General features: G+C 40.0%; 1 protein-coding gene across 1 annotated transcript; it reads left to right on the plus strand.

The window, feature by feature from the left end:
• Positions 1-9,119: 9,119 nt before the first annotated feature.
• LOC123063760 (probable LRR receptor-like serine/threonine-protein kinase At1g06840) lies at positions 9,120-13,033 on the plus strand (the record flags this gene model as incomplete). The annotated part of the gene is given in 9 exon segments (XM_044487675.1): positions 9,120-9,191; positions 9,440-9,526; positions 9,642-9,710; positions 10,089-10,582; positions 10,798-10,947; positions 11,274-11,557; positions 11,664-11,715; positions 11,849-12,099; positions 12,226-13,033. Coding segments are annotated over 9 exon segments (1,954 nt in total), but the record flags the coding sequence as incomplete, so codon positions are not given.
• Between the last annotated feature and the right edge of the window lie 1,489 nt (positions 13,034-14,522).

Consider the following 14,522-nt stretch of genomic DNA (forward strand, 5'->3'; position numbering starts at 1 on the left):
ATACGTGGAAAGGGGGCACCCCAAAGACACACCAAGTCTTCTCTTAGCCGTGTGCGGTGCCCCCCTCCACAGTTCCACACCTCGGTCATATCGTCGTAGTTCTTAAGCGAAGCTCTGCGTCGATAACATCATCATCATCGTCGCTACGCCGTCGTGCTGAGGGAACTCTCCCTCGACCTCAACTAGATCAAGAGCTCAAGGGACGTCATCGTGCTGAACGTGTGCTGAACACAGAGGTGTCGTGCGTTCGGTACTTGGATCGGTTGGATCGTGAAGACATTCGACTATATCAACCGCGTTACTAAACGCTTCCGCTTTCGGTCTACGAGGGTACGTGGACACACTCTCCCTGCTTGTTGCTATGCTTCTCCTAGATAGATCTTCCGTGATCGTAGGAAATTTTTGAAATACTACGTTCCTCAACATGTTTCCTATCGGCCATGCCCATCTTCTAAATGATTGCCATGCACATGCCCAATCAAGCCCATTGACATCCTATGACGTGGCTTCCTATGGGCTGGAAGGTGGCCTGCAAGCCGAAACAATTCAACGGCCTCGGCATCTCCAACCTACACGCAACGAGCACGGCCAAGGCGCTCAGGACATGACTCGTTGGCTCTTACCTCCTCTTTTCACATGAGAGGTAAAGAGTAAACTGTGATGAAGGGAGTATCTTCCTACCTCACATGAAAAAATGGGAGATAAGAGGGAGCACGTTAAATTTTTCATGGCAGTACTTGACCGACCACAACATGCCGTGGCATGGCAAAAGGCACAAATTTAACCTTAGATCGAAACTATTTCACAAACTAAACTGTTCTTAAAAGTATTTCACCCGACTGACCTTTAATGTGCAGCGCCTGACAGCAAGGCGCTGCACTCTACTGTGCAACGCCTAACAATTAGGCGCCACACTGTGCAGCGCCTAGCTCTAAGGAGTTGCACTACACTGTGCAGCGCCTAGCTGTAAGGAGTTGCACAGTAGAGTGCAGCGCCTTGTTGTCGGGCGCTACACAAAAAAGTCAGCAGTGTGATATACTTTCAAAAGCAGTTTAGTTTGTGAAATACTTTTGCTTTGAGGTCAAATTTGTCAATTTTGCCCCGTGGCATGGGCTAGAGGAGCTGCCCATCCACCAGAAGTGGAGGTGCTCCTCAACGCCTCAGTTATTTTCCACGTCGGCAACGGCAGACGCATTGCGCTCTAGAAGGACCCCAGACTTCAACGAGCGATTCTGGCAACAGCGTAACCTGCTCTCTTCAAGCACTGCACCATGAAAAAACTCAACATTGCCGATGCCTTGGGGGAGAACCTCGTCATTTCTCCAGAACTTGAACCAGTCATCATACTTCTCAACGTTTTTGCAATGGTTGGAAAAAGACTTGTGTGCATCTAAAAGTGCCGTTGGATTTGGAGCAAAGTAGTCTCTCTCATGATCTTAGCATGGCCCTCCACCCTATCACGGTTGATGTGTATGCGGCCAAACTACGATCCCCTCCTAGAGCGCAGAATAAGTCATGGAGTCCATCGTTCTACTCATGATTCTTGAGACAATTTCCATATTTTCGGACAACATCCTTATTTCCAAACAACCTGAGGACATATAAAAACAAGTGGGATTTAGTATAAAGATCCAAGGTGGGACCAATCCTATCATAATTGAAAGCTAGTTGAGTTGTTTTTGTCCATCGGTACAATAGAGAAGGTCCATAGTTCAATCCCCTCGTGACCCAAACTTTTTGTTACATGCCCATCCGATAGAAAAAGAAATGTCTGATAGGCCCAGTTCAGCTCACCCGGGGGACAAACGAAAAAAGGGAACCATGTGCGGAACGAATGAAACAAAATCCATACATATTTTAATAGGAGGACCGGTCGTTTTTATGTAACAAAACTTACCTAGCTCAGTTAGCATCCGCTCGAAGAACTGGATGGGTCGTCGTAAGTTTGGTTCCTTACGGCCGCAAAATATTTTTTGCCTCCCTCGACGAGGATCGGTAGTTCGGATGAGGAGGTGGCCCAGTAAGGGAGTGCGGCTGAGGCCCAATACAGCATGGGGGACAGAGCAATTAGTTCGCTTTTCTTGGGCTAGCTCTCATATGGGCTACTATATAACGCTAGTAGCATCAAATAGTGAGTGGAACATACAACAGTTTGCGTCTGGGCCAGCATGCTGGCGGGCACTGAAACGACATTTGCTTGTAATGCGCGAGTAAAAATCCAAAAGAAAGACGAGTCGGAGAATCGAACTCACGACTTCAAAGACCTGACCACGTGCTTCTAGCCACTCCAACAAACGTGTCCTTCTAACCCAAGGCCAGCGCGAACATACTGTACTGTAAGATTCGATACATTTTTTTATTGATTCTTTTAAAACTTTTCTAAAAACATTAATAATTATGAATTCCAAAATATTCTTGGGAACGTGAAGAATCTTTGAAATCCCGAACATTTGTAGAAAATGAGAATAGTTTTTTTCGAAATTTCATACATTTTTGGAATACAACGAACTAAATGAACATTTTTTAAATTAGTAAGCATTTTCTGAAAACATGGTACTTTTATAAAAAAAAATTTGAATAATTATTGAAAACGGGAACATGTTTTAAACATTTAAAACAAATTATATAATGTGTTTTTAAGCAGGAACATTATGTGGAACTACTCAAAATTACAATAAAAACATAATATTTTTCGAACATGAAAAATATGCATTTTATAAATCTTGAACAATTATGCAAAACCAAAATATTTTTGGAAATATTGGAACATTTTTTGAATTTTGAAAAAATGCGGAACGAGGGAAAATATATTTAAAGATCCGGATAGTTTTTGAAACAGGATATATTTTGGAATTAAGAATATTTTCGAAAATGTGAACAAAACTGGAAATTATGAGCATTTTACAATATATATTGAATTTACAAAAAAAAAAAGAACCTGGAATGCAAAAAAAAAGAAAGTAACCGAAAACTAAAAATAGAAATAGAACACAGAAAACAAAACAGGTCTGGCCCAGTCTTGGTCGCCTGTGCGAAGCTCCCGCTATTTAACGTATTGTGCGGCAAATAGGGTTTTCCCAACTGTATGGACAGAAAAATAAGTGGGATTGTTCGCTGGGCCACAGCGCGCGACCCACATACGAAATTCCAAACAAACGATTTTTCCTTTTCTAGGACACAGAAAATTTCGTATTATTTTGGATAGATTTTGTATTTCTTTTCCATGGAAAACAGACCAAAAAACACATGCGACACACAACAGTTCACGTCTCGGCCAACACACTGGCAGGCACCGAAACAACATTTGCTTGTAATGCGCGAGTAAAAATCCAAAAGAAAGACGCGTTGATGAATTGAACTCACAACTTCAAAGACCCAACCACATACTGGTAGGCACTCGAACAAACGCGTCTTTCTAACCCAAGGTCAGTGCGGATATTTAAGAACATACTGCAGTCTAAGTTTTGAAAAAAAATTGATTCTTTTTAAAATTTTCAATAACATTAACAACTATGAATTGCCGGATATTCTTGAAAACGAACAATTTTGGAATTCTTGAAGATTTTTAGGAAATGCGATTAAAAAATCCATGCATTTTTGGAAAAACATGAACAAAATTTGAAATAGGAACATTTTTTTAAATTAGTAAACATTTGTTGAAAACGTGAAACTTTTATAAAAACATGAGCTTTTTAATAACTATTGAAAACGGAACATGTTTGAAAGATTGGAAAAGAATTTGATGTTGAATATATTTTGAAAGGACAACAAAAAGGTAAAGTTCCCGATATTTTTTGAAATAGGAACATAATTTTGGCATTCTGAATATTTTCGAAAATTTAAATAAAAATGGAAATTGTGAATATTTTTGAAAAATATTGAAGTTACATAAAATGAAAAAAGGAAAATAAACTTGGAAGGCAAAAAAGAAAAGGAGAAAGGAACAGAAAAATGAAATATACACAGAAAAAAATTCAACGGCCTCGGCATCTCCAACCTTTAGGCAACTAGCACGGCCAAGAGGCGCTCAGGACATGAATCGCTGGCTCTTACCTCCTCTTTTCGCATGAGAGGTAAGAGTATATAATGCATCTGAGCCGGTGATTTCATTAATCAGTGGTTTGATTAACTCTTACTTTCCTACCTCACATGTAAAAAGACGGGGTAAGAGGGAGCATGTTAAAATTTGCCATGGCAGTACTAGACCGATCACAACAAGTTGTGGCATGGGCTAGAGCTGCCCATCCACCAGAAGGTGGGGGCGCTCTTCAATGCCTCGGTTATCTTCCACCTCGGCAACGTCAGACGAATCGCGCTCTAGAAGGACCCTTGGCTTCAATGGGCTATCCTGGTGATGGTGTACCCTGCTCTCTTCGAGCACTGGACTAGGAAGAATCTCACCATTGCTGATGCCTCGGGGGAGAACCATTGACGATGATGTACCCTGCTCTCTTCGAGCACTGCACCAGGAAGGGATGGCCGCACACGGCCTACTCCTTGGAGGTTTGGCGTTTCTCCCCACCGCATCACTGTTGGGCATGATGCCTCGCTCACACATGCCCAACTGTTGGTGCTAAGGGGGATGAACAAGGCTTGTCCAACTCCTATTGTGGTGGTGGCGCGCAAAGTGTTTTTTTACCGGTTCCGGTAGCTACGGTGGTTCTCCCACCAATAGGATGTTGTCAACTCAAAATTTGTATATTTGTATTTTACTCACCATATTTCATCAGACAGGGCCCACGCACGTGATTTCAGCCATGCCCCTCACTTTACACGTACGACCGAGCAATCTCTCTCACTTCATATATAAAGTGTCAATACAAGTTTTTCTTCAATACATCAAACTCTCTCACTTTAAATTGATTTGCAATCTGTTATAAATATATTTGAATTTGAAAAAAATCATTCCTTTCATTTAAATAAAAGTTTCTCAATTCCAAGAAACCGTTTTAATATGTTTTCAAAACCAATTTCGCCCATTTTAAAAACTGGGTTTTCAAAAAATTAATACACATACCAGTTTTTGTTTCAGTTTCATTAACTTTGATACACCTACCAGTTTCTGTTTCACATTTTTTACTTTCAGTTTCATTAACTTTATGAAAAGTAACTATTTGCATGCCATCCCTGCTAGTAATCATCAGTAACCTTGTGATAACACTGAAATCCATGTATATATAAAGTATAAAATAAATTAAGAAGATTGTCGCCAGGCCGAGACCAGGCTGAGACCCGGTTGAAATTTATAAAGTATAAACACTGAAATCCGTGTATATATAAAGTATAAAAAAAATCATTCCTTTCATTTTTTTACTTTCAGTTTCATTAACTTTATATATAAAGTATAAAATAAATTAAGTCCTAAGCTGAAATATGGAAGTCACCCCCTTGACTTGCCATTGCACACTCTTTAGTCATGCGGCAGCACAGAGCATGCATAGACTCTTTAGTGTTGCTGCTTGAGCAGAGTTGTAGGCAATGCCAATATCTATATGAATTGTATCTGAGGATCCCCAAGATTACACATAAACATGTTCCTATTTTCAAACACAATGCAAGCTTGTAAAAGTCCTACTAGTTAAACACACTTCATTTGTTATTCCTATTTTCACAACTTACAGGGCAATGTGAGCTATTAGAAATTTGTGAGCTTCATTTGGTTGAAATTTGTGAGCTTCATTTGTTTGGATGGAATAATAGTTTTACTTCTTGTGAAATTTGTGAGCTTCATTTGACAAGCATTTTTGTCTCGTACGGTGACCATATGTGTAATCTCTGTGAACAAATTGTCTAATGAAATATACGATTGCTTCAAAAAAAAAGTAGGCGAGTTTGTTATTCCTTCCTAATGCACGCACTTTCCAGAAGATGGAAATTTCTACCAAATGAAGCAAATTACACAAGGGAATAGAAACATCAAGGATCACAAATTTCAACCAAATTTCTAATAGCTCACAAATTCCTAATACTCCTGCCTAGCAGCGAAACCACGAGTGGAAATGCTTAACTAGTAGTCCTATGAACATTTTTGCCAGCTCTTCAAAAAAAAAAGGCGCCTATGAACATTTGTGCCAGCCCTTTAAAAAAATCATAAATCAGAGAACTGTTTGTCAGCTCTTGTTTTCTCACAGGCGCTTGGGCTAAAAAAAGGGCTCTGATTTATGATGGATTTAAATCCAAAAAATATAAAATTCTTTGCGGAATTCAAAAAATCCTCATGAGTAAAAACCGTTGGAAATTTCAAAAAATTATTTGTGAATAAAAAATTATTCGTGATTACAAAAATGTCCATGATTTCAAAAAATGTTTGGAAATTAAAAAAACATCATTGATTTTAAAATCGAAAAAATCAAAAATCAAATTAGACTGCCAAAATAAAAAAAGTTCCTGATAAAGGAAAAATGTCAAAGATTCATTAAACTGTTTGTGGTTGAAAAATTACACGATTGTAGTTAAGCACAATTAGCCAGAGCATGCATATCTGAATTGTATCTACAAAATTACATGATTTTTATTATGTTGTTTTTAGAGATGATTAGTTGTTTGGTTTGGAAGAGTATTTTATAGCAATGGGTGATGTGTTCACCAAAACACCCATCAGCGCAGCACGGCAGAAGCATGGAGGCGCATGCCGATGTATAGAAGAAATGGATATCCAACTTTAATGTCCATTACTGCAGCGCATGCATGCGTGACCATGTATGGATTGACCAATCGCTTTAACCCTTAAAACCAACCTTTGCTTGGAGGGTTAATAGGACGGTGGTACCCCAATACCATCAGGAATTCAACATGGCACCCACCGGGTTCGAGTGCGAGTAATGGTCGCCCAAATCATACCCGTCTCATTATTGTTCACCCATACCCGTACCCGTACCCGTACCCGCACCTCGGGTTTCAAACTGTTCCCATACCCTTACCCTAATAGGGTTTTTACCCATCGGGTTTGCGAGTTGCGGGTACCCATTGCCATGTTGATCAGGAATTAAAAATCAGGTTTGACACTTTAATGTGTCGTAAAGACACGGATTCTTCTTTGAGTGGGAGGTGACATTTGGGTCGATAGCGAAATGCTTGTGGTGACTTCATCAATCTGAAGACCCGTCAGCTCAGTCTCTCTAGGCATAAGTGTATGTATATTTTTGGTTGTACTATGATTCTCAAAAGAAGGTTCCCTTTAACCTTTGTATGATGCAATTTAATTTGCCATGTGTTGCATCAGAAGAAGAAAAAATCATGTGTTTAGTGCTTCCTTCATGTTGCCACTTTTCATGTTCGACACTGCCATCGATGATGGTAGGAGTTTTAGTGTCCGCAGTATAAATTGGGATGATTTCATGTAAGGGGCCGAGGTGGGACTATTTAATGACTAAGTCAACCTTGTTTTTGACCAAAGAACTTGGGTAGCTCAGTTGGCTGCTGGCCCGAGAAAGAGCCTGGTCGTGAGTTCGAACCACATCCCTCTAGCACCGTCTTTTTTTAAACAAAAGTTAGGGCCGGCCCAGTACGACCCATATGGTGTGTGGCGATGGGCGAACCTACGATGCCTCGCCCAGTCTAGCAAGGATCGGCGACGGATGAAATCAAGGACGGACGAATTCATGGTGATAAGAAACAATAGCCCTTTTATTAGTAGGTTATAGATATAGATATAAATTTTCAAAACTTCCAGGGCAATGTGAGCTATTAGAAATTTGTGAGCTTTATTTGGTTGAAATTTGTGAGCTTCATTTGTTTGCGGGATCCGCTGGAAGTTGGCGATTGTTTGTTATTCCTTCTCAATCCACGCACTTGCCTGTTGATGTTGGTTTAGCCGGTCCATAAGATGGAAATCTATATCTATACCTTTCTAATAATAAAGAGGTTATTACTTCTGGCAGTACGTCACGAAAATTGCCCTTAAAATTGTAAAATATTACCCACCAACGCCACCCTTTTTTTAGAAACACATAGAATTTATTCATGCTCATAGCAATTACAGGTACACTGATTTGGATCTAAGATCCAAGAAAATATAAAGTAACTTCTATGACAAAGATTACAATGAAATCTCTTGGAAACACCATCTTAACTGTATCAATCTCTGCTAGAAGAATTACTCCAAAAACTTTGGTAAAGAGGTTGCAATTGAACTGGAGCAACAATGTTGTCACTCTTTCACCCGCACAAACATTAGCAATAATGGTTTTTGAAAGCACCTTGAGTTGCCCATCCGAAAGCCTTGATCAATGAACGTACTTGGGCCGGGGATGATTCCTTGTAAGTGCAAGACATCGGATCACGATATCTTCACCATGGTGTCGATGAAAAATTTCAACTTCACAAAGAATCATACCAACAAAGAAAGTTTGATACCACAACATAAACTCATCATATCCGATTTGGATCTGCGAGGACAGAAACTCAAAGAATCAAACCAACAAAGAAAGTTTGACACCACAACATAAACTCAAAGAACATTTGGATCCGTTTGGGCTGGCACATGTCAGGGCGGCCAGTTTTTAAAATTTTGTTTTTTATTTTTTATTTTTCTTTTCTGTTTTCTTTTTTTCTACTTTAAATATTTTGGGACTTCAAAAAAGTTCCAAAAATTAAAAAATGAGAATTTTAAAATAAAATGTTTAATAAAACATAAAATGTTTGTGGATTCAAAAAATGTTTATGATTTTGTAAAAAAAAACTTGTTCTTTAAAAATCCTCAATTTTTTTAAAATATTCTTTACTTGAAAAAATGTTCTTCAGTTTAGAAAATGCTCAAAAAATTGTAAAAGTGTTCATGAATTTGTAAAATGTTCATGATTTCAAATATGTTCATGAGTTTTCAAAAAACTGTTCATGATTTCAAAATTTGTCCATGATTTCACGATATCAAGAGTGATAGTGGAGATTATGATTTAGTGTATCTCAGTGATGCAGTAAAATGTTCATGAGTATAAAAATATCCTAAAATTTTAAAAAATTGTTCGTGACTTGCAAAAAGTTTATTCATTCATAAAATGGTTGTTGATTCATAAAATGATCATGCATTTTAGAAAATGTTTGTTAAGTCAAAAAAATGTTCATTTTGTTTCATAGAAACTTCCATTTTAAGTTTGCACTCACTTTTGCAAGCTGTGCAGAGATTTTTCCCACAACCGTCTTAACGGTTCTATTCCTGCAAGTTTCTCCGGCCTTCCTAATCTACAAAGACTGTAAGTCTCACAGTGCTCTTCTTCATTATTTGATATGTACCAAGGAGAACTTTAGAGGGGGGATGCTCTTCTTCATTATTGCTCATTCGGTCAATACTAGTGATAATATAGTTAACATCAGTCTAACAAAGAAGTTGACTAATCATTGTTACTCCTTAGGGCCTGCTCGTCCATAATAGAGCACTGTTGATGAATGTTCAGTCGAATCAGACAGCTGACCTTATTTTATTTTTGTGGTGTTGATTCAGGTCATTGGACAATAATAACTTGGATGGCTCTGTTCCATCTGATGTTTGGCAAAATATCGATTTCAGTGGAAACAGAACCCTGATATTGTAAGGCCATCACAAGTTGAACCTTTTGTTTCACCTCTTTGACTCCCGAGAACGGTTTAATTAGCATATTTCTTTGGAACTGATAGTCTAATACTCTCCTTTGAATATTTTGCAGGGATTTCCACAACAACGGTCTCACGAATCTGTCAAATCCTCTTACGCCCCCTGCTAATGTTACCATCCTGTATGCATTTCTACTGAACAATTTCTTTGTTCATTTTAAAATTAGAAAAAACTTGACCTACTTGAACCATTAGAAAGATTCTATGTTGACACCCCGGAATTGGTCAGACAATCTTTGTTTGATAAAAGAAAAAAATCTGCTGTTGACTGGTACTATAGCTTGAATAGTAGTCTTAACTTCCACATGTTATCTACGACTATATGCTGCAACTACATACTGGATATTTAACCTCACAATTCGAAAAAAAAGTTCCATTCACATGATTAAGTGGAGAAACAATCGTGTTGGAGTTTTCAGACCCATTTATTTGCTGCAGCAGATTTATTTGACGTTGCCAGTACCTCATATACATTTCCTTTATGCACATGGCATTTTTAGGTTATCTGGAAACCCCGTATGTCAATCCCAGAACCAACTGAACATAGCTCAGTATTGTCAATCAACTCCAGAAGTTACCGCCGAAGGAGGCTCCATAGATAACAGCACACTTTGTGCGCCATGCGCAACCGACTTTCCTTTAGAAAGCGTACTCAAGGCTCCAAATCCATGTTCATGTGGCGTTCCACTGTACGTCGATTATCGGCTGAAGAGTCCAGGATTCTGGGATTTTGTTCCCTATGAAGCGCAGTTTCAGGAGTACCTGTCGTCGGGGCTCTTTCTCAACTCGTACCAGCTGGAAGTTACCACTTTCATGTGGGAAGAAGGCCCAAGGCTGAAGATGACGCTGAAGCTGTTCCCAAACAACACCATTCTTTTCAATTCGCGTGAAGTGGAGAGACTGAGATACATGTTCACAGGGTGGCTCATCGCGGACTCGGATATATTTGGGCCCTATGAGCTTATCAACTTCAACCCAGGGTGGTATGAGAACGGTATGTATGCATGCTATTTTATCTTCACTCCACTCCATATTCCGTTTCGTTGCAATCTTTTGTCGCGATGTTTGTATCAGCGATCAACACGTGCCTACAGCCGTACAGCAGAGCAACATATAGTAGCTTGTTTTCTTAAAATCTTTTCTAGTTAGGGTTACTCGCGGTAGAATTATTGAAGAGATAAGTCACATTTCCCTATGCTTTCTTTTCAGTACTGTCGCGTGGTACAAAGAAAAGTCTCAGTACAGGTGCAATTGTTGGTATTGTCATCGCAGCATTTGCTGCAGCGGCAGTTCTGTCATCACTCATTACTCTCATCATATTGAGAAGGCGTTCAAGACAGTTTTCAAAGAAACGCACCGGTAAGCCCCTCATTTCTACCTTCTTTGGTCTAAAACTGTTAGATGATTCAATCTCGTTTTCAACAAAGTGTAATAATAATGTTTCAGTAGTCCACTTTTATTTATTTATTACTCCCTCCGTCCCATAATGTAAGAACGTTTTTGAAACTATACCAGTGTAAAAAACGTTCTTGTATTACGGGACAGAGGGAGTAGAACACACTTCTTTTTGCTTCTGATTTTGTTAATTAGTACAGAGTTGCGGCACTGTACATATTGTTCTTTCGACTTTTCAATATGAGTTTGCTATTCAGTTGCACGATGAAAATATTCTATTGGCTTTGCAGCGAAAAGGATTCCGATGAAAATTGATGGCGTGAAAGACTTCACTTTCGAAGAATTATCAAACTGTACAAATGATTTCAGTGAGTCGGCACTAATTGGTCAAGGAGGGTATGGAAAAGTATACAGGGGGGTGTTGGCTGATGGAAAAGTAGCAGCAATAAAACGTGCACAGGAGGGATCTCTTCAGGGTTCCAAGGAGTTCTTCACGGAGATAGAATTGTTGTCCAGGCTGCATCACCGAAACCTCGTTTCTTTGCTTGGCTATTGCGACGAAGAGGATGAGCAGGTTGCTATTTTCCCCTGCAACTTTTGTTTTTCTATGAACTAATAATCAAAACTACAAATGTTGCTATGATGATACAAACATACTAATAAAAAAACATGTATTGCAGATGCTGGTGTACGAGTACATGCCAAATGGTACTCTACGTGATCATCTTTCAGGTTAGAACTTGTTTTCGATCTGTAGCCACCTCAAAATTATCATGCTTTTTTGGTCGCTTGCAAACTATTTTTGCCTGTCCTGTGTCGAAAGTTGCTCTAACTTGCCGGTGCTTCATTTACGTAATACTAACAGCTAAAGCTAGAGAGTCTCCAAGTTTTCCCATGAGGCTACGAATCGCACTGGGATCATCACGGGGCATCCTGTATCTGCACACGGAAGCCGACCCTCCGATATTCCATCGCGACATCAAGGGCAGCAACATCTTACTGGACTCCAAGTTTGTAGCCAAGGTTGCTGATTTCGGCCTGTCGCGGCTGGCTCCGCTGCCAGACACAGAGGGGAGCGCCCCTGGCCACGTGTCCACCGTCGTCAAGGGCACTCCGGTGAGCAGACTCTTCTCTTATATATATATATATATATATATATATATATATATATATATATATATTGTCCCCCATCTACTAGCTGCATTATTGATTGGTTGAGTTGGCTTTGTGTACAATTGGCAGGGTTATCTTGACCCGGAGTATTTCCTGACGCACAAGCTGACGGACAAGAGCGACGTGTACAGCCTGGGCGTGGTGTTCCTGGAGTTGCTTACAGGGATGCAGCCTATTTCTCATGGGAAGAACCTTGTGAGGGAGGTTGTGGCGGCGAACCAGTCGGGGATGATCCTGTCGGTGGTGGATCTGCGGATGGGGGCCGTGCCGGGGGAGTGCGTGGAGCGGTTCGCCGCGCTGGGGCTGCGGTGCTGCCGGGACGAGACGGACGCGCGGCCGTCCATGGCGGAGGTGGTCAGGGAGCTGGAGACCATCTGGCAGATGACGCCCGACACGGACGGTGTGCCCTCGGAGTCGGTGGCCATGGACCCCACCCACACGCCGGCGTCGTCGTCGACAGCAACCGGGTCTCGGACGGGCAACGAGCAGTACGACATGTCGACGTCGGACGTGTCTGGCAGCAACCTTCTGAGCGGCGTGGTGCCCAGCATCAACCCTCGCTGAGAAAGATGAATTGTTTGTTTGTGTGGAGCCTGCATATGTATATATATGGTTGCTGGTGTATGGATGTGTGTAGTATGTGTCGTTTGTGCTTTTTTAGGAATTGTGCTCTGCTGCTGCTGGTAGAGATTTTCGTTAGAAATTTGTGATTGTTCAAATTTCCACTCGTGGTTTCGCTGCTAGTCAGGAGTATTAGGAATTTGTGAGCTATTAGAAATTTGGTTGAAATTTGTGATCGTTGATGTTTCTATTCCCTTGTGTAATTTGCTTCATTTGGTAGAAATTTCCATCTTCTGGAAAGTGCGTGCATTAGGAAGGAATAACAAACTCGCCTACTTTTTTTTTGAAGCAATCGTATATTTCATTAGACAATTTGTTCACAGAGATTACACATATGGTCACCGTACGAGACAAAAATGCTTGTCAAATGAAGCTCACAAATTTCACAAGAAGTAAAACTATTATTCCATCCAAACAAATGAAGCTCACAAATTTCAACCAAATGAAGCTCACAAATTTCTAATAGCTCACATTGCCCTGTAAGTTGTGAAAATAGGAATAACAAATGAAGTGTGTTTAACTAGTAGGACTTTTACAAGCTTGCATTGTGTTTGAAAATAGGAACATGTTTATGTGTAATCTTGGGGATCCTCAGATACAATTCATATAGATATTGGCATTGCCTACAACTCTGCTCAAGCAGCAACACTAAAGAGTCTATGCATGCTCTGTGCTGCCGCATGACTAAAGAGTGTGCAATGGCAAGTCAAGGGGGTGACTTCCATATTTCAGCTTAGGACTTAATTTATTTTATACTTTATATATAAAGTTAATGAAACTGAAAGTAAAAAAATGAAAGGAATGATTTTTTTTATACTTTATATATACACGGATTTCAGTGTTTATACTTTATAAATTTCAACCGGGTCTCAGCCTGGTCTCGGCCTGGCGACAATCTTCTTAATTTATTTTATACTTTATATATACATGGATTTCAGTGTTATCACAAGGTTACTGATGATTACTAGCAGGGATGGCATGCAAATAGTTACTTTTCATAAAGTTAATGAAACTGAAAGTAAAAAATGTGAAACAGAAACTGGTAGGTGTATCAAAGTTAATGAAACTGAAACAAAAACTGGTATGTGTATTAATTTTTTGAAAACCCAGTTTTTAAAATGGGCGAAATTGGTTTTGAAAACATATTAAAACGGTTTCTTGGAATTGAGAAACTTTTATTTAAATGAAAGGAATGATTTTTTTCAAATTCAAATATATTTATAACAGATTGCAAATCAATTTAAAGTGAGAGAGTTTGATGTATTGAAGAAAAACTTGTATTGACACTTTATATATGAAGTGAGAGAGATTGCTCGGTCGTACGTGTAAAGTGAGGGGCATGGCTGAAATCACGTGCGTGGGCCCTGTCTGATGAAATATGGTGAGTAAAATACAAATATACAAATTTTGAGTTGACAACATCCTATTGGTGGGAGAACCACCGTAGCTACCGGAACCGGTAAAAAAACACTTTGCGCGCCACCACCACAATAGGAGTTGGACAAGCCTTGTTCATCCCCCTTAGCACCAACAGTTGGGCATGTGTGAGCGAGGCATCATGCCCAACAGTGATGCGGTGGGGAGAAACGCCAAACCTCCAAGGAGTAGGCCGTGTGCGGCCATCCCTTCCTGGTGCAGTGCTCGAAGAGAGCAGGGTACATTGTCGTCAATGGTTCTCCCCCAAGGCATCGGCAATGGTGAGATTCTTCCTGGTCTAGTGCTCGAAGAGAGCATGGTACACCGTC

The sequence above is a fragment of the Triticum aestivum genome, chromosome 3A (assembly GCF_018294505.1).
Source record: "Triticum aestivum cultivar Chinese Spring chromosome 3A, IWGSC CS RefSeq v2.1, whole genome shotgun sequence".
NCBI lineage: Eukaryota > Viridiplantae > Streptophyta > Magnoliopsida > Poales > Poaceae > Triticum > Triticum aestivum.